The sequence below is a fragment of the Rhea americana genome, unplaced genomic scaffold (genome assembly GCF_003343005.1).
Source record: "Rhea americana isolate MKP2758 unplaced genomic scaffold, rheAme1 scaffold_61, whole genome shotgun sequence".
In the NCBI taxonomy this organism is placed as follows: Eukaryota; Metazoa; Chordata; class Aves; order Rheiformes; family Rheidae; genus Rhea; species Rhea americana.
Genome location: NW_028186768.1, coordinates 4,238,493 through 4,263,073, shown reverse-complemented (window position 1 = coordinate 4,263,073; position 24,581 = coordinate 4,238,493). Strand labels below are relative to the sequence as shown.

Genomic DNA, 24,581 nt, shown 5'->3' with positions numbered 1-24,581 from the left:
AAAAAAAAAAAGCTGACATCTTATTTCCTATGTGAGGAGATGGCCTCTCTGTCTTTGGAGCAGATAATTTTATTTACCCTTCTACAATTTACCTGTAAAGAGCACTGAGCACTTCAGTGTATGAGCCTAAGATCTCTTAGACTATTCAATTGCAAATAGGATTTGCCAAACTATCTCATTAGAGACTGTTCAAAGGGAGATACCTAAAGACTGACCTCTTTACCTTGGATTGAAACAAGAAATACCACCCTTGCCCTCTTGTTCCTGTACTGATCTTGTTCCTGTCCTATTATTCTGAAAACACTCTTTAAGAATCTATTTCAGCATGGGCCTAGTTTGTTTCTAAACTAGATCTATGTAGAAATAGATTCTTAAAGTCCTCTTTTAGAATAATCCTTCAAGCCTATGGCTGCCTATCTGACTCTACTTTTTCCCCTCTCTCCTCTCCCTCTGTAATTGGCAGTACCACCGTTCAGAAGAATTCCTCTTTTCCCAGGGGTAAGGCGTGACTGTGTCAGTGGAGAGATGTTACATTTGGTTTTGTTATGAGCTTGCACAATAATGCCTGGAACTCAGGAGGCTGAGGTGACTTCCTTAGTGAACATTTCCTGTACCAAAATCTATATAGTAACTTTTTAGTGTTCCTGGCCCACTTTTAGTAAGCATAATGCTATTGATAAACCTGGCTTTGAAAAGCTGCCCCTTACTCTTGTCCAGGTGTGTACTCACATTGTCAGTGTGTTTATAAACAACACATGTAGGAAGGAAGAATCCAATAAGTAACGTTTTTATTTGTTATATCTAGTTGAGGAGTATTTTCTTCTGAGCTACCGTAGCAGGTTTCTGCCTCATAGGCCACAAAACTTAGCTGAAGTGAATGCAGATCCGTAGATTTAATGATTAGGAAGGAAATTATTCCYTTAACCTTGCATTTACATTGCAGATTGGGCTTCATGATGAACTTGGCCAAAAACATTCAATGCAAAGAAACAGTGTGTTACCTGAAACTTCTTAATTTTAGTGTTCTTTAACAGTTATTTATATATAACACACATAAATGAAGATGCTTAGAATTCCATATGGTAAGATCATTTCAGCTATTTCTTTATTTTTGAAGATTTAGACCTTACTTTCTACTTCTATGCCTGATAGAGACATAGACTATTACAAACTAAACTCTGATTATCCTTTCTGTATTTTTGGTAAAATACCAAGATTTTACTTAATGATTCTTGAAAGGCCTGATGGAAACAAATGAGTCTCCAAACTAATTAAAAAGTTTTTGGTTGGGAAACATTTTCCTGGGATTCAGTTTCTTGAGAAACAAAAGGAGAGCTGGTGATGGTCTGGAGTTTTCTTGATCTGTGGTTTTTACATTTCTCCAGAAGGTGGCACTCAATTATTGTTAAAAATAAACAAAAGCATTACTGCATGTCCATATGTTGCTACAGCTTGTCACCAGCTCAAAAATGACTCAGGCCCTAGCTTGTTAATGTTGTGTGTTCTTGAGTGAGACCTGTATAACTAAGTTTCTTCTTCTTCTCTTTTTTTTTTTTTTTTTTAAATCATCCATTACCACTGTAGTAGTTCCTTACTGAAATGGAAGTATACTTCATTCTTCTTTCTAAAAATAAAGAGATCCTGGAGCAGATGTTGTTCAGTCTTCCAAAGTCTTATATGAATGTGTCATTTTGCTCATGTTCTAAAGATCTGGTAGAAAAGTGGTGTCCTTTGTAGGATCAGAACTGGTGTGCTATATCTATAGCTATCTATCTATATTTTTAGATAATGTTTTTGTTTTTCTTATCTCGTCCTAGGTTACAACTCTTCCAAACTCTCTGGTTGGGAACACAGTGCCTCGCCAAAGGATGAGAAAGCGGGCAAAAGTTTTATCTTTGGCTAAAAGGTATTTGGGATCCTGGGGAGAGGAGAACTTAAGCCACAGATGCTGCAGCATGAGATATTACAGGAGATGCTGGGACCTCTCTCTCCTCTTCTGTTTCTTTGGGGTGTGGAGCCTGTTCCTAATGTAGCTCTCTTCCGTAGCTGTTCTTCTTTCACAGTCACTTGATGTTTCAGCTTTACATCAGCCTAGTATTTTACTGGGAAATTTGTTGAAATAGAGTGGCTATCCACACAGTGCTGTCTCTAGTCTTGGTGAAGAAAGGAAAGGAGCAGTCGGAGAGTGGGCTGCTGCTGCTGTGTCTACCTGATAGTATGTAATGTGGTATGGCGTACATCTAGCATTGCAGTCTGCCTGCAGTGTCAGTATGCAGCCCATTGTTAAGACTGAAAGGAAGAGACTTACTGATCTTTCTGATTTCTGTCTATTTTTGCTTTTCTCTGTAGGATTCTGCGTATTAAGAAGGAATGTCCAACTCTGCAGCCAAAAGAACCACCTCCCTCTCTGCTAGAGGCAGATCTGACTGAATTTGATGTGAAGAATTCCCATTTGCCATCAGAAGTACTGTACATGCTTAAAAACGTTAGGTAATGTTAAATGGAAAAATAAATTTGAAGTTTGGTTTTAATGGATGTTAAAGCAATATAAATACTCGGTAGTTTATGTAAAGTGTTAAGTTTTACCATTCTGTAGTCAGGCTCTTCAAGAAGTTGGCTGAAAGTTCAGCTGAGGGTAAGGAGGGAATAAATCTAACTTTATAGAAGCATTAAGAAAATAGCTGACTGCATAAAGAAAAAGGTAGTTTAGTCCAAATTTGGAGATAATGATGATAAAGCTTTTCTAACTTGAACAGATTTCTGTTAATGCATTTTTTAAAATTCCCTTTAGACTGTTTCAGACATTTTTTGGTACAATAACTGGCACCATAATTGGCAAATGTTAATTGGATACTAGACTGACAGGTGTCTAAACTGCAGGTTTTTTTTTCCTGCTCTAGTTAAAAAAGTTACAAAAAGAATCAAAGTTAACTTGATCCTTAATAATAAGGGACGGTTTTTGTGCCCGTTCAGTCAGTGGTTGTATTGCTGACACAGGAAAGATGATGGGATTTTCAACTCTGTAATTCTGGTTTTGTTTGTTTGTGTTCAGCCTTTTCTGTTATGATCTAATTTAGTCCTGAAGGTCATAGTCTTTGACTCTTTGGTAGTCTAATAAAGTTGCTATTTAAGTCATCTTAACTTTCCACTGTGAAATTATGATCTCCTATGACTAATTGACGTTACAGTAAAATTTGATTGATTGATACTGTTAATGTGAGCTAATGGAGCTATGTCAAGGGCCCTTCCTATGCTGTGCACTGAATGATCTTTTTTTTTTCCTTTTTTTTTCCTTTTTCTGTCTGCCCAGTGGTGACTGACTAGTTTCAGTACTTCAGGAGTCCAATTGCACATTACTTGCAAGACAGAGTTTTCCAAACTTATGGATATGTTCAAATGTGGACTTTTCCCCCGTTGTTTTCAGCATCTTGTATGTTGTGGTTACACTGGCATGGTAGCTGTACTAAAACAGAAAGTTTCAAAGGGTGACTTTTTCATAAAATGTGTGAATTTGTTGTAGTTTTTTTTTTTTTTTTTAATATTTCTTCCCCCTCAAAAGCCATGCTAATGTATGTTTGTGGGGGACTGGATAAAGTTCCTTCTGAGCCTGCTGGCACTGCCCAGAGTGCTACTCAAAAGGAACTCCAGTATTATGTTTTCAGTGTCTCACAGTACTTCTGCCTCAGGGATTCTATCCCTCTTGTGGTGCTATTGGACTACCATGCTACAAATACGTCTGAGGTTCCTCTGCTATTTGTGCCTGGAAGCTTGCTAATTTAGGAAGAATATTACAAGGGCAATGATAGTCTTAAGTTTCTCTGCAGAAGAGAGAAGATTAATATTTTGTTTTCTTTCCTGCAGGGTTCTTGGTCACTTTGAGAAGCCTCTTTTCCTAGAACTGTGCAAGCACATGTTTTTTGTGCAGTTGCATGAAGGTGAATACATCTTTCGTCCTGGGCAGCTGGATAACAGCATCTATGTCGTGCAGGATGGCAAACTGGAAGTTTGCATACAAGAAAGTGTAAGAATAAACAGCTGTGATTCTTGAGCTAAATCTTTTGGCGTAGAGTAYAGGTTGGCATGGATCCTTAAATGTTGATTAAGCTTAAACATTTGAATCATATGGTGCTTTGGAGGAGGTTACTTCTAACCCTTTAGGGCCATAATGTTTATTAAGGTCAGGGTTTTGAGCTGTGATTCCCCCCTGTCTTAAATGAGTGAGCTAAACACAACGCTGATCAGATGTTCAAAAATGTCCTCACAGTCTCTAGCTGCATTTGAATGGTGGTTGTATAAAATAGGTATACAGAGCCAGGAGAGTGGCAGTGGGAGAGACCAAAAATACTTCACCCTCAAATATTTAGCCTGGTAGTTAGGGAAATTCTCCTGGGAGTTAAAAGATTCAGATTCAGGTTAGACGAGGGGGAAAGCAACTTGTGTTGTGGACAAGTCCTAAAATGTTGGGCCTTAAAGTCCCTCCTGCCAATTAGTTTCCACCTGTGCCCCTTTCTTGACTGAACTGTTCAAGTGTAGCTTTAAAATGGAACAATCTTCTGATGTGTGAAAAAGTATTTGTTTGTGTTTACAAGTTATCTCAAATTTGCTGATTTCTATATATTTTTGGATTTGGCTGTTCCTCATTTGCATTGACTGGCAACATGTGTAATCCCTCGACAAAGGGAGCTAATTCTGTGTCAGAATAAAGGATTTTTTTTAAAACAGTAAATTACAAAAGTTACAAAACCCAAGCAGGTCACATCTCCCCCTAGGTAAAACTGGCTTTTGTTTTCTTTTCATTTACCACTCCCTCAACTGCATTAAGTATTCTTGAAGGTCTTGTGGTTTTGCTTCTGTCACTTAGAATGGTGGTTTAAAATCTTGGTGTGAGTTAACACACTTCCATCAGAGCAAASGGAAATCTAGGGTCTAGTTCTTACGGGGGACCATCTCTGTTAGGATTGTTCAGTATCTAGGAGAATGAGAACAAGTTAAGCTTTCTGAAATAGTCCATGTATACCTGTTAAGTGTGTGTCTATATCTTCTATCCTATTCTTGCAGGATGGCACAGAAGTGGTTGTTAAGGAAGTGCTGGCAGGAGACAGTGTCCACAGCCTTCTCAGCATTCTTGATGTTATTACAGTAAGTTTTTGAATGTGCAGGATTTTTGCAGCGCTGCTTTAATGTCAGTGAACCTGTCAGGGTGAAGTAGAATATTTGCATATTGCTAGGAAAGAATCGGAATGGCAAATGTTTTTTTTGGTCGGACCTTTTCCTCCTTCTAGGCCTTCACAGCTGTTAACTTAGCTCTGTGGTACGTAAATTGGTTGGGAAACATATAGCTTGACAGTGTAACGCTGTCCAGTTCTTAGCAATGTTGCTGTTTAGTGAAAGGATTTAGTTGTGTTTTTTTTTTTTTTTTTTTAATGGCTGGTAAAACGAGGTACAGTTTGATTTGTTCAAGGTCACGTAGGAATCGGGAGGAGGACCAGTCTAGGACCCAAGATTCCTGGGTTTTACACCACTTGATAGATTACTAATGAATTTATTTTTATCTGTTCTAATTAGAATAAATCTGATGGTTCATATTATTGTAATTATACTGTGAAACAAGCTGATGAATTTCATTTTTTTCCTAATACAATAAAGTTGCCGGTGGCCATCTGATGATTGTGCTCTCTGGTAGGCAACAAAATGAGCTAAATGGTAGCTGGTTGTATTTATTGTGCGAATTAGTGGTGTGTATTTTCTTTCATCTGGAATTCTCATGACTGTTCTTCTGAAATTGTCACTGTATCTGTTTAGGAGTTGAAGGTAGTGAGTGTATCATATTCAATAATATGTGAGCATTTGAGTGCTTACTTGAATGGTTTTGATAGCTGAAGGAATGAACGAAATACAAGAGAGAAGCTGTTCACATTTGAACTTGTGCCATGTTTCTTATGCTTCACTATCCCTTGTTAAATGGTACCCTTATTCTAGGTATGTCATCTTAATGATYCTGTTAAATGTTCTTTGCCAGTTTTAGATGCAAGTAGCTATGTGTACATGTGTATATGTGAATATGTATGTATATGATTTCCATAAAACTTATCAAAAGTGGTACACAATTTTTAAGCTTAGTCACGCTTTCTTCTGTAGAAAGTAATGGCATATAAATAATAGTTGGATTGTACAAGCCTGGTCCCTGCTCTCAAATCCATATGAAAAGCAGAGTTAGAAGTATCTTTGCCCTCATTACTTTCACCAGTACCTGTTCTTAATGACAGCATTGTAAGAGCAGGACTGCCATATGGAAACTTGAATTCTAGTCATCACCTTTTCCTATTTTATTTTTGAATAAACAAACAGAAAATCATCTTATCTAACAGAATGTGAGCTTTCTTTTTCTTTTTCATTTTTGTTAGCAGGATGGTTACCATTAATTTTGCTGACTACTGTTATTCTCAACCTATCACTTTTATCTTGCTTAYTAGTTATCCCACTGGTGAATCGGAGAATGTAAATTATCAAAAGCATGTTGAAAAGAGTTGTCAGTGTGCAGAAGAGTATGTATCAGACAACCTAGCAAGTTTTCCTGCTAAAATAACTTCTTTTCATTCATTTTTCACAACTCCTTGGTTGTTTCCCTGCTTTGTGAACTGTTTGTTTTAGTTTTACCTTTCCTCTTTGTTACTCTCTTTATTGACTTTGCTTTTAGGAGTAGCATGAAAATGGTCATGTAGTGTTAATCAAAGTAGAGCAGAACATTCCTGAGTTGTTGGATAAGTTTTAATTTTATGCAGACACCATAACCTGAACTAAGTCTCGGTAACTGTACTACCAAATATATAGCTCTGAAATAAGACAGAACGGATTCAGAGAGGCTTCAAGCTCCCTGAGGTGGATTTGTGATTTCTTTTGACTGGTTTCATAAGATAGGACATCAGATTGGGCCACTACTTRGTTGGGAAATGTGCAAGAAAACTGTTTTTGCTACAAGAAGTGGTGACCAATTTTTGTATTGGAAAAGTCCCTCTAGATCTACTTAAATACAAAGATACCTGTTCAGATATAAGGGACTTGTTCTGTATTTCACTTTTTTTGAGAACAGATAAATATTACTTTCTAAAAACTCACAGCATAAAGTGAAACTTCAAGTTCAACTAGATGTTAGCCCTTTCCTGCTATTTTGGAGTAATTATGTGGCGTAGTCAATGTGATTTTGAATTGATACTGCCTTAAATTTCAAAGAAGTCTCTAAACTAAATGTTRTTAGAGTTTGGGAGAATATTTTCTGCAGTTGTTCCTGAATGCTCACTCTCTGCCTGTGCCTTTTCCTGTGTACAGTCAGATCTATTTCCTGAATGAAGAATATTCTTTCTGAGTTAAATAGGACAAACAGAGACTGCATTTGATGATGGTTGCTGGAGCTTTGGGTTGTAATATTCTTTTGTCCTCCAAATGGAGATGGTGTTTGGAAAACGGAGTAGGTTTGGAAAACATAGTTGAAAGGTTGAGGAAGAGACTGGGAGGAGTAATGATCAAATGCCAATGAYTGAGGGGGAAAAATGAAAGTCTGAGGAGTAAGAGAAGCTTAAAAATCACTTGGGTGAAGGTAAGCCCAAAGGGCTCATATGCTTTTAAAAGGCAATGGACAAGACAGATGAGKTTATAAAGAAACAATTGATTTTTGCAAGAACTTTGGGTTTACAGTCATGTCAGTGTAGCATGGAGGAAGAGGAAATCCAAGTAAAAGGAACGTGGAGGATTCACCAGATCTTTAGGAAACAAAGGAGTTACCACTTCAAGTGGGAGGACATAAGGCACCTCTCTCTCTCTCGTAGCRGTTTCCTTAGGCAGATTTCTTTGGGTTTGGCCCTTGGCTGTCATCTGCATTCAGCTATGAGTTTAGCTGTGACGTTTGTCACCTGCAGTATTTAAATTACTCTGTGGGTCTTGGAACAAGACAGAAGTAAGTAGTTATCTGCACTGTGGACAAAAAGTTCCCTGTTGAAAAACACAACTTTGCTACTGATTATAATTTAACTGTTCCTTGTGATCTCAATGTGTGATTGTAAAATAACATAATTTGAGCATGGTATTCTCCATGCTGCTGATTACATTATATTTGAGAGAACAGACAATTATGGAAGCATTTCCTCTTTCCATTTCTCTGACAGCTTTTAGCATGTGCCAAACGAATTACACGTGTTGGTTGGCTCTTTGAAAAGCAGGCTGCTCTCATGCGAAGCTTTAAAAAAGGCAAAATTATATGCTGGAAAACTGGAGGGATGGACTGTTCTTTGGGAAAAAAGACTACTGCATCATTATCTGTTATTATCCTTAAACTGATTTTCGGCAAGAATGTCAGCTTTGGTCTATCCTCAAATAAGCACTGTTCATGGTGGGGGGGGGGAAGTAGTCTCTGGATAGAGTGCAGAGCATATAGATGTGATGTACAGTGCTTATTTTGCCCTTTTGAATAAACATTATGGAATGCTATTAAACTCAATACTTATCTTCTGTTTAGCCACTGAAGATTCATTTAAATCTCTCTCTTTTTTTTTTTTTTCACTGTGTTTGCTGTAGAGATTGGTAGAAAATTATAGTTGATGGGAACATACGTGATATATTTTTATAAGTGGAGTGTGTACATTTCTTTTCCATTTTAGTACATGAAGAATTCTTTAAACTGACCTATAAAAGAGGGATGTTGTCTTTATTTTAGGTATGGCGAAAGGACAGAAATGCCATGTGTTAGTTTCTTTACTTAATTAAAAGAATCTCATGAAAATTGAGGAAGCCTTGCTCTAGACTATAGGTCAAAGAGGTGTTTAAAATTTCAAATCTCTGCAACTTAAATCAAAGCTATTAATATCATCCTTAGATTTTATGAAAAGGTCAGCTGAAGCTGGTATAATCAAGAAATTGGTTTCAGTTAATCTAATTTTATTCCTAGAATCTGCTTCTTCCTGGCTTCTAGATCAGCAAGGCTGGCAGTACTGTAGTTTTATTTTCCAGAGGGTGACAGTGGTATAAGACATATCTTCTTTGGTGTTTGTGTATTCTTTAGGCAGAAATTCTTTACATGTGAATGATTGCATTCAGCTCTTTAATACTCTAGATGACCTACAGGTCATTTCATTTRTAATCAGCATTTTGTATTGGTATGTTTAGCATTTGAAAAATTTGCCTCCTACTCAGGAGGCATGAAAGCTTCATGAAAGCAAGGCGACTGTGTAAAAGCAGAGACTCCATTTCTTTTTTAGCTCATGCTCCATCCGACAAAAGGATTCCTTTTATCTTTGAAACGTTACCTAAATCAGAGAAACCTTCCTTGTTTTGGTGGATGAATTCGTGGGTGACAGATGTTCTTTTCAGCATCTCCTGGTGGGATAGAAGGGGCATTGGCTGGAGCCTTCATCAGTATTTGGCAATAGCTGTTTTTGTAAACATATTTTTTTAATTCAAGGAGGGAAAATCCAGAAACAGAAGCTTGCCTTCCAGGGTAAAATTCTCTGTATTTTACTCATTTCTAGTTTTGTCTTTCACTGATTTGCTGATCCTTCATCTATTGTCCTCGCRAATCAGGGTAGTTAAGGCCTGTGTTTCTCAAGTAAAGGGAAGATGTTTGACTTTGTCATTTGGATTTTTTTTTTTTTGAGACCATAAGAAGTATGCCTTTTAGTCATATTCCATTGTGTGTATGTATAATTGATATTTTTTTTATGGAGTCTATTTTCTATATTTTTCCTGATTTTTGGGAGTCTAAGATTGTTATTGCAGCAATAAAATCAGCAAAATCTTTTTTTTTTTTTTTTCCCTGCTATTGGGATTAGTTGGAAGCTAAGATACTTCTGAAGCTTGGTTTTGCCTAAGAGTTGACAGACTAGCCAGTTCCTATTAACCTGATGCACCTTCTTGTAGCTCTTATTTCTCTGCCTCTGTCCCTGCTTAATGCCAGTGAAATTACCCGTTTGAATTTGTCTGACCACACTGCCCTCATTACACCATCTGTAAGTCATGGAGTTTAAGTTCAAGGCCTTTTGTGGTCAGATGACATATGTCAAACATATGTAATATCCATGTAGAAATTTGGGAAGCTGTTAGGAAGAACTGGAGCAGATAATCAGTGGAATAAACTTATCTCCAAAATTTTCTGATAGGGTCATCCTGCTCCCTATAAAACGGTCTCAGCCCGGGCAGCCACTCCGTCCACAATATTGCGACTTCCAGCAAGTGCCTTTCAAGATGTCTTCCAGAAATATCCTGAAACACTTGTTAGAGTGGTACAGGTAAGCTTGGTTGTTAAGTACAACAACTGAAAAAAAAAAGAAAAAAAAAGAAAAAGAAAAATTAATCATGCCAAGCTCAAGATGTGAAGAAGATATTTTAAAGTTCCAGCCCATCCCTTTACAGGTATGGAATTGTTTGGTGTACCTCTTCTCAAGATTTGGGCTAGTTTAAGGTGACCTGCTATTCCCCCCACTTACTGATCTCAATGTTAACCATGTACAGGAAGAAATAATTCTTACATATACATTGAATCAGTTTCTGCATGTGACAAGCCCTTGAATCAGCCTGACCTGCACTGTAAGCTCTTTGGTCCCGGTGGGGGTAGCATSTTTTCGTCTGGGCTCTGCCTTGTGCTAATATACTGCAGTTGTTTCAAATTGGCTGAGAGCACGGGAAGAAAGAGCTGYATTTTCTGAGAGCAGACTGACCTACCCTCAGAAGCTGCTTGTTGAGAGGGGCTGATTCTTTGTAAAATGAACAAAACTCACACTGACATGTGAATCTACTTCAGAAGCAAATGTCGGTGCTCAAGGAAGAAGCCATGTGTTTTAGAGCTTTAAGCTSCACTGCTCTTGCTTTGCAGGAGCTTAGACAGTTTTCAAGTGAGCAGTGCAGATATGTCTTGTATGTTCTGTAAGTGCAGGGACAAGATACCGTGTATTAATGGTTTATGTTTGGAGAGCTTGAGTGGCATGTTGTCTCGCGGTTCAAATCGAGTCCATCTGACTCGATCAGTCATTCTGATTGTTCTTTTGTTTTACTATCACTTCTAAATCTTTGTCCTGGCTGCTGTTCTGGTGTCTGGATGACTTATGGGTGGCACATTAACCTCCTAATATTGATRGTATAATGATCTGTTCTCCTGAACCAATTTCATTTGCTGAACGAGGGATGATACAAAAGACAGGATGGCATGAAAGCGCGAATGAGCTCAGGAAGGTCAGATTTGATTGCTTTCAGTGGCAGTGATGTCTTAGTGCCAGTTTAAAGTGTTTGTAGAGCAGTAGCCCAGTGTAGGGGAAAGTTGAAATAATTTTTGTAATGAGGAAGGAAAATTGAAATAAATGCTTTTATTTCAAGGCATGTTTAATATTAACAGGAAAAGGCATTATTTGGTGTTTGGGAGTAGGTCTTTTGGGATTCTTTGCTTATACCATCAAATGGCTCTGAAATTTTTGGTAAATCACTTGATTTATCTGTGCCTCAATATATCAATTTCACTTTATACTGTCTTAGAGTGTAGTCCATGCTTTTATAAAGTGCCTTCATGTCTTCTGGTGCATGACTACTTAAATGCAAGAATGAGTGTGTGAGAATATTGAATGCATTCCTGTTGTCTCTCCTTTTTCCGTTTCTAGATCATCATGGTGAGGTTGCAGAGAGTGACATTTCTGGCTTTGCACAACTACCTTGGCCTGACTACTGAGCTCTTCAACTGTGTAAGCGTGGAATACGTTTTATTGCTCTAACTCTGCAGCCTGTCTGTGACTTGGCACAGAGGTATTACTTGTTTCAGAAGATGGCAAGCATTAGCTTAACTAGAGCAAATGTTGCACATTAGTAATGACAGTACTGGAGTGATAAAGTGGTTGTTATATTCAGTCCATAAAATCTAGTCTACACCAATACCCAGGGAACTGAAGGAAAGAAGGGGGAGGGAAAAAAAAGGCTAACATTACAAAAATTTGAAGCACATCACTTCTGAATGTGCTGGTGCATTAGTGTGCTTCAGCAAGTCCTGACATGCATTAATTATACTTTGCCACTTCTACCTATAACAGTTCAAAGGCTGGTAGTTAAACTGTATCTTGAGAATGCAGTCTGCCTTTGGGATTGCTGATGTAATATCACTGCATGTCTTAAAATGAAACTATGCAATTTGCGTTATTACTTTTTCTCAGCCTATTTTCTGACATTAACTCCTAAGCTCTGAAATGTGTGAATGGGTATCTCTGGGAGAGAGAAACAGAGATTGATCGTATATGTGATCCTATTCATGTGAAAGAAAATGAACAAAAAGGTAATTCCTTCAGCTGATAATGATGGAGAACCAAAGTGATTTCCATTTTAGTTTCTCCTGTTTGCTTTCTCAGCAGATGAGCTCAGTTCACAGATTTAAAGGTCACTTTACCTGTCTTAGATTTTGCAAAGCTGTGTTCTTTGTATTTTTTCCTCATTACCACTGTTTAGAGTTCAGTGACTGGAAACTTATTAGGTTCTTTGGATTATCTGGTTGAGAGCTATGTTCTTCCTAATGTGACTTCAGGAGCCCTGTCWTGTTGATGGGAGTATTGCTTTTTCTGTGAGCTATTTTGTCCATTTTGTGTATGACTGGTGAAGCTCTGAACATAGCTTGAACACTACTTTAAAACATGTATTTTAACTGGGAAAGGCCAAAGAGTCTACTTAGTGACTCCACAGGTATACTGTAAAATGTGACTTTCYGCATATTTATCTTGCAGCACAGGTGTCAGTGGATACCTGGGTGCATCTTTTACACCTTATTTTATCATTTTCACCTTGCTTCTTACAGCAAAGCCAAGCCATCCCCCTAATCTCAGTGGCAAGTGTAACATCTGGAGGAAGTTCAAACAAAGCAGTAAAAAGACAGATATCTAATGTATCAGAGGAAGAGCGTGGAGAAAAGTTTGAAAAAGCTGGGGATGCACCAGAAATAGGTAATGTTTCTAGAAATGTGTAATAAGTGTCCTTAAATAAGTGGTATTCTGCAACTGTACTCTTCATCAGAGGTTTTTTTATTTGCTTAGAGCAGTTGAGGATTGTCTTAAATTGATCTGGGTTTTCAAGTCTTTAGATGGTCCTTAACGTTAATAGGAGGGGTGGTGGAGGAAAGAAGTGTCCTAATACTGATTTGATAAGAAGAATTGGAAAAAATCTTGTATTTGGGATAATAAAGCAGAAGAATCACTGCATGTGAGGAGGCTTTTGGATTGAGAATCCTCTAGAATCTGCATAGAAACAGAGTGAAAATAAAGGCAGTTAAGCAGAGATATGGAGTAGTCTCTTCTTTTTCAGAGGTGCTTTTAGATGYGTCCTCAATTATTTCCCCTTTTCTGCTGTTTTCTTAATGCATTTTGTGATACTTTGTGAACATATCACAAATGTCATTGGATTTGTGCTTGGTAGTCCTGGGAAGAAAAACAACATTACTTCACAATAGGTTGCTGCCAGTGTTGCTTTTCCAGGTCACAGCTGAAGTTGATTGTAGAATCAGGAATAAATGCCTGATCTCTTGAGTTATGACATAATATYTTAAAGATAAGGTTTGTTGCATGCTCTTGTTATTTGAGCAAATAAATCTCAAATAATGAGGAAGAAGAAATTTGTGGGATTAAATGTCTATATGGAAGTTGAAGCTAGGAGATAGTTGGAGTTGAATTTTGCTTTTGAATAAAAAAAWGTTAATAAAATTAAATCAAAATGAGGAGGCAGATTTAAACATTTAACATTTAAACATTGATAGTTTAAAAATTATTGAAGGCTATATTTAAATTCAAAAGTGAATAAYAGAAAGTTCTTACTCTCAATGTAGTTTGTTTTGTTAGGGAGTGCTTTGTAATTCTCGTTCCTAAATTTCAGATGCACTGAAGATCTCTGGTACAGAAAGCTCTGAGCACGTTTTCAGAAGAAGCTTTTCTTCACCTCCTTCTTCAGGTTCAGCAGAGGCTCCTGGTAAGTAATGCTTAGGAAAATCATGGAGAATGTAATGTATCTAATCATATGGGATCCTRTCATATGAGAGGATGCACATCCTCTGGAGCATTGTGTTAGATAATCTTGTTTATATTAGGTAATCATCTTCAGRTAGTACTGCTTCCTAACTCATGAAACATAAGTCAGACACTTACTTTCTGGAGTAACAAATGGACTTCCAACATGACTTTCAGACATCTCCCCAGYAGACGTTGTCCTCTGAACGTATGTTTGGGTTGGCTTTATAAGCGAGGTAGAGAAACTACCTTGACTTTAAATGCATCGTAGAAGAAAAGCATCTGTCTGTAGGTAGTTGTATACCACTCTCGCCATCTGAGACAGTTATAAGGCTATGCTTAGGTCACTGAGTGATCATGGAGATATTGTTTATCTAGAAGTCATACAAAGTTTAATCAGAGGAATAAAGGTACCCCAGATCCATTAGAAGATACAYGTACTGCTTACATTAATTATTAAATGGTTTAGGAGATAACACATATCAGRGATTAGAGGGGAGGGAGATGGGGAGAGCAGGATGGCTTACCTTGAGATAAACTCTCTGACACTACTTGCTATCAAGTTAAGTTGGTGGCGTATATGGAAGAGAGGAATGGGTAGCAGATTCTCTCGCATATTGCTTCATTTTTTAACCACGGAGAAATAATTTGCTTCCCCTTTAGTTTTTGCTATACAAATGTACAGTATCTCAGTTATGATTTTTTTGATAACTTCCATGTTATCAGTCAGAGGGATGGATGTGGCAGAGAAGTAGGATTTTGGCTAATGATAAGTAAACCATCCRTCTGAGCTAAGGAAACGTAAAAGGAAAATATTGAAGTGATGCATGCTAGGTTTGGATTTATTTTCATAGATTGTTTTTTGCTATGCATTATGGACTATACCAGCAGAATTGACTCTGTGGTGAATTAAGTAATGCTTGCTTGCTTCTTGGAACATGGCGATTTTCACACTAAGTACTGTAGTTCAATGTGATTTGCTGATGCAGCCCTGTAACATTTTTAAGGTAGCATCCCTGCATGTTGTTAGAGCCTTTTCGTGGAAGGATCCCTGCGTATTTAACAGTGAATCTGTTTRTTTGTCCTTCCTTTCTCCTTTTATGTGTCATAAGAGTTATGTTAGGCTACACAGAGCTTAGCAGGGAAAGAAAATTAATTTTTACTGACAGAAGAGCATAACTAATWGGCTAGTTATAATTCGCCTCAATTAACAGAGATGATTTCTACTCACTGGGGTGAGGCTATGGTCACTGTTTAGCTTGCACAGAAAGGATCTTGATGTATTTAGTAAAAAAAGATCAAGRTCTTGTTTTGGATTCTGCCCCACTGCTATACTRTGTATTCAGACTCCATCAGGATATTGATTGTATTGATYGTTTATTCAGAGAAAGGAGAAGCGTCTGTTACGAGAGTCACGTGGGTGCTGTTATCTCGGCATCTTTTTCTTGCTTGGCTGCTTAGAATGGACAAAGACTGCCAAAAGCAACTCTGAAGAAAACCTGATTGCCTCAGTTGGTTCTAGGGTTGGGTTGTGATTTTTTTTAAAAACTTCTTTTTATTTTTTTCTTTTTATGGCTATCTAACATGAAACAGCAGTTATAGGCTGAGGGTAAGCGATGAAATACAATCCTGTCGGATCGTATTAGTCTACGTTTTAAGCACGCTAACCCTTTATGTGGAGAAAGGTAATTATGCYTGTGGAATATGCAGGCTGGTAGATAAACAATGAGGGTCCCCTATATGTGCTAACTTCATCAAAGTGGTGTTGCCTCTGGAAACGAGTCTTCCGAACTTAATTCCTGCGGGTGAAGTAGCAGTTATCTTTGTCAGGAGATAAGAGAAGCTGATTTTTCTTTTTCAAAACCAAACTGCCCCTGACCTACAGCGTCCACGCAGGAGTGTAGGACCACGCGCATGAGGAGGCGCAGGTGGTTCAGTGAGCGAGTACTTAGGAGGAGAGAGGCGGCCGAAATCCTACCAGCGAATATGTCGGCTGCCGTTGTTTTTGCAGCGACTTCCCCACCAGCAGTGTGTGGGACACCGGTGAGCATGTGTTCATCAGGCAGGATTGCATTCCACTCTGAGTTTCCCACTGCCTTCTGTTCTTTTGAGTCAACAGTTCTAGTTAGAGCTTGTTCTGCTATATCCTTTCTAATTCCCATTTCAGCAACATGACAGTTTAATTAATCACTGTGTGGGAAGCTTATATCTACAGATTGAGATAAAGACTTCTAATTTGAACAGAAGTCTAGCAGACATAAACTTCAGCTCTTAGTGCTTCTGCTTTTCTTCTCTCTCTGACTTTTAATACGCAGAGCTATGCAGAGGATGCTTTTCATGCCTACGTGCTCTTATCAGATATGTAGGTYTAACCTAGTAAGTGTATGTTTAGATTTAAAGTGCACTTGGTGTATTAGGATTTAGTAATTACGCTGATACTTTTTTGTGGGATAGTGTAATTGATAGGCAGTTGAATCAGCCTACRTGGAGTTCCATGCTGCTATTTCCAGCATCTGGGCTTTTTTGTTTACAACTAATTTAGGAAGTTCCAAGTTGCAGTATAGATATATGCAGTGTATGAAATTTAGTGAGTAGCATGGGTTACACTTCTCCAGTTTTGTAGGTTGGAAGTTTTGCTGATGATAATCTTTGAGTCAACTTGTCGTGTTTTTTTGTCTGGAAGATGGTCACTGAATAACATTATGACCCCACTGGCAAGTGTGGATTTAGTATGTGTAAAGACTTGTTCATATTTGTAGATAAGATGGAAAAATGGAAGAACCAGGTCTGAATTCCTGGGACAGTGGGATTCTCTCATGGTCTGAGCTGGGGTGAAGATAGGAGTCAGGCTCTTTCAGGAATAGAAGAACTGTATTTTTAAAATTAAATTTCATGAGCAGGTAGTATTTTCATTTGATCATATTTAACAAGGATCAATGTAGGGTAACTCCCTACTTCCAAAAGCTAACTTCCCAAAGATCAAGGAAATTCTAGGCAAGCATGTGTGTAACCTGTATGTTTGGGGGAATTCAGAGTTAAAAACTTGGAGCTTTTTCAGAACTTATTAGCTGACTAGATTCAACAGTCAAGAAAGAGAATAGCATTTCCCATTTTTTTGGCAGCAATTTGTATTTAAAAAGTGTAATAAAATGTAGTAAGGGAAGAAAAAAGGCGTAAGAGAAAAATTGAAATATTCTAAAAGCAGTGTATTTGAGATATGTTACACAGAAATGCAGTAAGAATGGTTATAAGTGTATTCATAAATTGAGACTGCAATCTCTGCATCATTCTTAACTGTTTTGCAAAGATAAACATTTCTGTTGTGAATTTGCACGTCATCAGGCTGAAGTGCTAGAATCCTATTCAAAGTAATTAAACAGGAGGTGTTTCCCAGTTATGTTTCAGTAATTAATCATCTCGGGTAGAAGATGAATGGGACAACTAAGGAGCTATAATTCTGAGATGTATTAAAGAAGTAATAAGATAGGAGAAGTACAGAGTAGCAGTTGTTAGTGATTTCAGTTTTGTGAATCAAATAAGTGAGACCTGCAAGAGAATTCTTCATGCATGAAGTGCATTGAGAATTTGGACAGGTTGTATAAAGATCTGAAATGATTTTAGCAATGGCAGAAAGCAGGACAAATGCTTCCTGGGCAGGAACTCTAGGAAGTTGCTAATCATTGGGGCCGAAGTAGCTCAGCTCGGAGAGTGTTAGACTGAAGATCTAAAGGTTCCTGGTTCAAGCCCAGGCTTCAGYGAAGGGGGTCCTTGTTGCTCCTTCTCTGGAGATATTCAAAGCCTGCCTGGATGCAACCCTGTCTAACATGTTCTAGGTGACCCTACTTGAGCAGGGGGATTGGACTAGATGATCTCCAGAGGTCCTGTCCAACCTTACTGATTCTGTGGTAAGAATATAATCACAGAATATAATTCTATGATTATATTGTCCCCATGAAAGCTCCTGCAGTGTATCAGATATGAAAAGGTTTTTTTGGTTTAGTGGAGAAAAAGCTGATAAGAATCATTTCCTGGAAACCAAAGATAGGTTATTTCACACAGACAAGAAGGCACAGATTAAAAAGAATAATAATTTTTAAAAGATAGTGGGAAACCCATAAGAAAAATCTTTCAGTGCAGAATACTTGCTTTCTCCTGGASAGTGTTCAAATCCAGAACAACTGTCTCTTGTCTAGCCCAAAATTATCAAACTTAGYACAAAAGTGGATGTATGAATTTTGGGACTCACTGTATACATAAATTCAGATGAGATAGTTTAAAGTTCCCATCAGACCTTCCAGGACAAATAGAACTAGAAAATAAATCAGAACTCAAAGATGCCACTTTCTATTTAGTCTTAAACTTCAGAAAGAAAAAAGAAATGTTCCTAGAGTTCATATAGCTTCAGCTATCTCAGAGAAGCTCTAATAATGGAAATGCTTAAAAAATAAAGATTTTTATTTTACTTGTAGGTAATTCCAGCAGTGCTAAGTCAGATATGGACATGGCATATGAAAGAGCCAGAGTGCACTTTGGCTCAGAGGACACTGCCAGCAGTCCTTTTGTGGGCAAGGTAGGTCTTCTCTGTTGGAGATTCCACCATTTTTYTTGTGCTGCCCTTTACCTATCCTTATTCTTTTAGTGATTTGAATGCTTACTTTGAATGCTTTCTCACTTTGAAACTTTGCCCTTGCATGTATTCAGCACTGTATGAGTTGTGATGATTGATGTTCTTGAATTGGTGCATTTTAAACTTGTAGCTGCTTCGGTAGAATTTTGTGACTAGGCTTTTTAGTGAAGAGCTTGAAACTGGAGATTTCTGTGGCAAGCAATAGCAAAGCATGTGGTGCAGCTTCTTGATTTTAGACATTATGTTCCTATGACTTGTGAAAAAGATTATTTGGAAAGGTGAATTTGTGAGATCATGTTTTAGTTGTGAAAACTACTTTGCAGCAAGGAATTCAAAACTTGTATCTACCTGTAAACTTTCTAGTTGGGTTTTCGGTCGTGATTTATATATCTGCTTTTCTTTTTCTGGTGTGCTTTTTTTTTTTTTTTTTTTTTTTTTTTCTGTGTGACTAACCTGAAAGTTAAGAGCACAAAAATGTGCAATTGAGTTATAAAACTGTACAACCCAAAATCTGAAAAGAAATTGTGGCTCAATATTTGGCCTTGATGGATGTTTTCTTTTACACCTCTTTTGTATACTTTGTTTTGATTGCGTTCTAGTTCTATGAAGCTGGCAGCTGCCCAGTTTGTGAAGAGTCTTACTATTCCCTTGTGCAAGCTGTGAGGAGTACCTGTTTGACTTGACAGTCAAGCTCTGCAGAAAAATACCCAAAATACCCAGCTAATTAAGTTAGTGAGCTGTTGCCTTTTTGGAAACCAACTTTTTTTTAGGCCACCAATCGGAGAGCACAGATGATGTTGCCAGCTTTTGCTAGGTAGGTGCCAATTACAACATGTAAAAATGACGCTTGGTTTATCTGTTCTTTGCAGTCAATATTGAAGAAGACTGTGACAGTGACAGAAACTCCTTCAGCGGTTTTCCATTATACTGATCGTGAGCTTGCTGTGCAAGATTCCTGTAATAGTAAACCTATTGATGCCATCTTTGAAGCAGCAAAGAAAGATCTTTCAACCTTGATGAAACTTGATGTAAGTTATTGCAGGAAAAAATGGTTGCCTTTTCACTTTTCATCTCATTCTTCCGGACACTAAAAAGTAAATTGTCTCCCTAATACATTGTAGACTGCTGAATGCTTTATTCCTTAGTCTGTTCAAGTTATTACCAGGACTAAAATAAATCTGAATTATTCTGCCATTTGAAAAGACCGTAYTGAAATGCACTGCATGAATCTTTTCTTACTGAGTACAGATTTGTCCCTGTGAGAAGTAAGTATACAATTTCTGCTGCATTGTAATTTCGTGCTCTTGCTGACTGTGAAGGAGTTGTTATGTAAAGGCATTCAGGTGGTGGCTGAATTAATTTATCCTATTGGCATCTAAATACCRCGTTTGATTTCAGAACAGAATATCTGTATTTGAGCATTGGTTATGTCTACMATCTTTGATGCTCCGTGCCCTAACAGCCGGCTTCTCATCTTTGATATATGAGCGTGGAGTATGGAACATGCCGTGTGCCCCTCTTCCTTAAACATGCTGCAAGAAGGAATGAAACAGCTTTTTATTATTATTTCTTATGAATCCAGCTGCATTTCATTACAGCACTTCAGAGGTGTGTCTGTTCATGCAGCTAATCACACAGTTTGGGAAGATTGTGCCTCTAAATCAGTTATAGATGTCCTGGTTTTATTACAGTACACATTTCAATAACTGAAGTCTGTTGATGCTGTCAGAGCCTTGGCACACCTGCTGCACTCTCCTTCTTGGACTTAAGGACTCTCACCAAAGGACACTTGCTTTTCTGCTAGCTAGAACTTAAAAAGATTTTATTTTTGGGTTCTCAAATTCCGAATTTCTAAATTATTTCTGTTGTAACTTCAAACTCTTGGTCGTGGTCTTTCAGCTGCGAGTAGTGAGGCTCTGTATACCTGCTCCGTGTTGTTGCTTTGACTAAGACATGTGGTACTGTCTCTTAATCTGCAGCAGATGACTGTCTTGGTGCATTCATTTTCAGTTTTTCAGGCATTTATATCAGCATGAAAGGCTACAGACTTTTTTTAAAGAAATTCTTGTTACAGATGGARTAAAGTAGGACTATGTTCTTTCATCTGTTCTGTTCAGCCTTCTGTTCATGGTAAGACTGGCCTCAGACTTCTTGGCTTGTGACAAAAGTTTGTATCGAGTATGTAGCTGATAGTTTGGTATTTAACCCTAGCAGATCACATGCAAAAAACCCAAGATTGCTGAAGCTACTAACTACATCACACTTTCTTTGAATCTAGAACAAATTCCCAGTAACAAACAAGCAAGCAGATTAATCAGAGTTAACTGGAGCAGTGTCTTTAAAATGCGGTATCTACTAGGCATTATTTTTAACTGGAGGATCTTAATAATAGTGGGGTAAGATAGACTTTTCAAACTCTGATATTACAGCAACTCAATTTTTCACAGGATAATAAGAATCTAGTGAAATGTAGCCAAATGCTAAGAATTTTGCTTRAAGATTATTGTTAATTTTTTCTATTAAGAATAGCAAAAGTTGATTCTTCCACAGGCAATGGARTGTAGCTCATTGTTTAAAGTATTTATATGCAGTACTACGTACCTCAAAGAAAAAATGAATTCTGTAAGCATTTATCTTAAAAATTATCTTCTGTTTCTTAGCTAACTAGAGGTGTTTTAAAGTGCTATTTTTCAGGCTAGCCAACCAGTATGAGTAAAGTCAAGGTGTTTTGATGGTAGATAGTGAGAGACAGACAGACACAGAGGAGGGGATAACTTGCTGCAGGAGAGAGRCAATGTTATTTTGAATGACTCTTAGCTACCTGACTCAATTACATTTTTAAATTTTCATATAACTTGAATTCCTTAGATTCCTTGAATTTTATCATTAACTGTTTTCAGTCTGAAATAACTCTTACATGTTCTCAGCTTTATCTGCAGTTTTGATATGAGAGTTAAGCAGTGTTCAAGGGCATCAGTTTGAGTTATAAGACAATTGAGACACTTTATTTTTGACTGAATTATTTGTCTATCCTAGCTAATTACAGCTTCCATTTATTGTTTTGTGTTTCACCTCTGCATCATAAACCTCTGCTAATTTATTATCCTATAAATTACAACAACACAGGGAGAAAACTTGCTGTGAACATGTGACCCTGTTGCGATAGCAACTTTTTTAAAAAACTAGTTTTTGGAGGGGAAGTCAGTACAAGAAATGTTTAATTCAMACCCTGGGACTATGCAATGTTGAATTTGGGGTTGCTCCCGAAACATCTGGTCATGCCCATTTGAGGGAGAAGGTACTAGACAAGGTGGCTCTTGATCTTCTTTTTCAATTCCTTTTCTGTGATATTAGTACTTTGATTAAATAATAAAAGCAGGACTTCAAGAATAGCTCAGAGTTCATTTAGTCTCTTTTCGTGCCTAAGGCAGAATCAAATATTGCTAAGTCATTCATGGCAGGGTTTTGTCTAAGCTTTATCTATTAAAGATTTCCAGTAATCTTCACAGCTTTGTATGCAATCTATTCCAGTGCTTACATCATCTTAGACATCAAAAAAACTATTTGTAGCAATGTTTTTAGTGCTAGTGCAGCCAAAAAGTCAATGATAGTTTATAAATAGACCCAATAGAGAACTATTTTTTTTTTATTGTGAGATACTTTTGTAAATAAAAACTTTAAGTATGGGTAATAATATACAATCACAAATATATAAATACAGAAAAAAATCACGGAAATTAGTTGAGTTGATACTATATAACTGAAATATTTTGACAGGTGCTTGTCAGGTTCTTTATGTTGGATATGTTCCCATGAAACAGATTGGTTTCAATAAAACCATTTTTTGATGAAAATCTGTTCTTTTTAAAAAAGCTGTAGGTGTAAATTTTGATTATTCTATTTGCTCTATTTTTTTTTTCAATTGAAATGAATAGAGGAAAAACTAGTGCAGCAGTTACAAAGCTAAAATATTTTTCTCTCTGCTGTATTGTTTTTCTACTTCAATAAGGTTAATGACTAAGSGCAAACTCTTCTTTGTCAACTTATGTTAAACAGTATCTTCCTAAGCACGTAGCTCTCTTGCTTTCAGCCGCTTTACTTCTGCGGTGTGAAATACTGTTAAACGTCACTGAAGTGTCGGGATTTACCTCGCAGGTTAAGCTGTGAGATGCTAGGACTGCTCAGTTGCTGTTTAGCATAAAGCTGGAGCCGCATAATACAGCCTGTGTTTTTTGATCCTCTCTATTAAGGTACTGTTGTTAAAAGCTCACGTTTCTGAAGATTTACTAGTTYGGATAGGGTGGAACGTTTTGCCCAAGAATGGCTTTTGGGTTCCTTACGCGGTTTGAAACTCGCGCTTAATAGTGACTGCGCATGGGATACTGGGCTGTATGGGCAGTACTTTGAGATGAAGCAGAAAATGCTGTCGGTGCCTTGCGGCTGTCTTTGTCCCGTACTCGGGATTATATTGGTGATCAGATGTGGAGCCGTCAGGGAGTTTTCTGCCCGCCAGCTTGGTAGGAACTTTGGTATTTTTTTCTGCTGTCTGCCTCACGAGACGTGTTTTTCCTGTTAAAATCARTTGATGCACTCAACCTGATAGTGCCTTACCCTTGCAGGGGTTTGGGAGTAGACTTCCAAACTGAAGGCAGGCTTTTGGTCGTCCTCCTTCCTATGTGCTCTTCAAATTCAGGAGGCAAATGCCCACTATGCTGTGAGGTTCACATGTGTATGCACGCAAGAATTTGTTACTTCCAGAAAGTCTGCAGTGCCTGTGCAAATCTGCTGCTCATACACAGCACAGCTGATTCGTGTGACGAGGGAAGGGCTGTGCTGAAAAAAGTGTTAGATCATCTTTTCCAACTCCTCTGCAATACTGACCATCTTTCCTGGTTTCACTTTCCTTTGAAGATAACTTTGTATTTCATGATTTTTGAAGGCCTGAAATGTTGACTGATCTTTCATGGCAGATGATGTAGGCTAGTCTGTTTATATACCCTTAGAGTCAGGGGCAGAATTGACCAATACAAAATTCTTAAGGATTTGAGTCTGTTCGGGCAAAAAATTAACTTTTTTTTTTCCCTTCTTGGGAAAAAAATGATGGTTGTATGAAGAAAGAAAAGAAATATGTAGCATGTTTTTAAGAGATCGAAGGACTTATAACATTGTCTTTGAGTAATTATTTGATTTTTCTGAGTCCTTCTTCACATTCTCAGGTCTGTTTGCGTGTACTGATAAGTAAATTGTATTCCTCCTACCCTTTCTTCTCCAGGATCCTTTGCTGTTGAATGGGAAAGTGACACTGCATCAGGTTACTGCTGGGACTGTGTTATCGAGGCAGGGAGATCAGGTGAGTATCATCTGAGAGTGAAGAAAGAGATAATATTAAGTGGTCTTTGATGACTTTTCTGGAACGACCAAAGATCTTTTTATGCTAGTATTCTTTCTCCACAAATGACCAATAGCAAATACATAAGACTGAGAAAAAGGCAAGCAGATAACRTTACTTCTCTGGCATGCTCTTCCAGTCTCTAGCAATTTGCAGCTCAAGGACTTCTAAGTCAAGAGTCTTTTTATATTTTTATTTATTTTTTTATTTAACTGTCCATAAGGAATGTATTTTCAAAAATATGCCCACTTACTTCTCAAATACATTGAGATGTTCAGCCTCTGCAATATCCTATGGTATATATTTCCACAGCGTAACTAAATGCTGCATGAAGGGACACTTCCTTCTGTTTCCTTTTTTTGTTTTTTTTTGTTTTTTTTTTTTTTTTTGTTTTATCATGAGGTAATTTTGTTTGTAGTGGTCTGTGCTGGAAGAGACTAGTTACAAGCCACTCATGACTTTGTAACTACTCTTCATGTCCTAGCTCAGTCATCTCTTTTTCTGGATCAGTAAATCTAGTCTTTGGAAAGTCATGTGCTATCCAGCAAGACCATTATAC

At 37.6% G+C, this 24,581-nt stretch overlaps 1 protein-coding gene across 2 annotated transcripts in view; it reads left to right on the top strand.

The window, feature by feature from the left end:
- PNPLA7 (patatin like domain 7, lysophospholipase) overlaps positions 1-24,581 on the top strand; it is a 131,084-nt gene that overhangs the window by 5,385 nt on the left and 101,118 nt on the right. For both annotated transcript variants that reach the window (XM_085320004.1, XM_085320005.1), the window contains exons 6-16: positions 1,818-1,906; positions 2,350-2,490; positions 3,862-4,021; positions 5,059-5,139; positions 10,146-10,274; positions 11,634-11,714; positions 12,809-12,953; positions 13,876-13,968; positions 18,476-18,576; positions 19,503-19,661; positions 23,906-23,983. In XM_085320004.1, the coding sequence (XP_085176130.1) occupies positions 1,818-1,906; positions 2,350-2,490; positions 3,862-4,021; positions 5,059-5,139; positions 10,146-10,274; positions 11,634-11,714; positions 12,809-12,953; positions 13,876-13,968; positions 18,476-18,576; positions 19,503-19,661; positions 23,906-23,983 (1,257 nt within the window). The remainder of the gene's footprint in view (positions 1-1,817; positions 1,907-2,349; positions 2,491-3,861; positions 4,022-5,058; positions 5,140-10,145; positions 10,275-11,633; positions 11,715-12,808; positions 12,954-13,875; positions 13,969-18,475; positions 18,577-19,502; positions 19,662-23,905; positions 23,984-24,581) is intronic.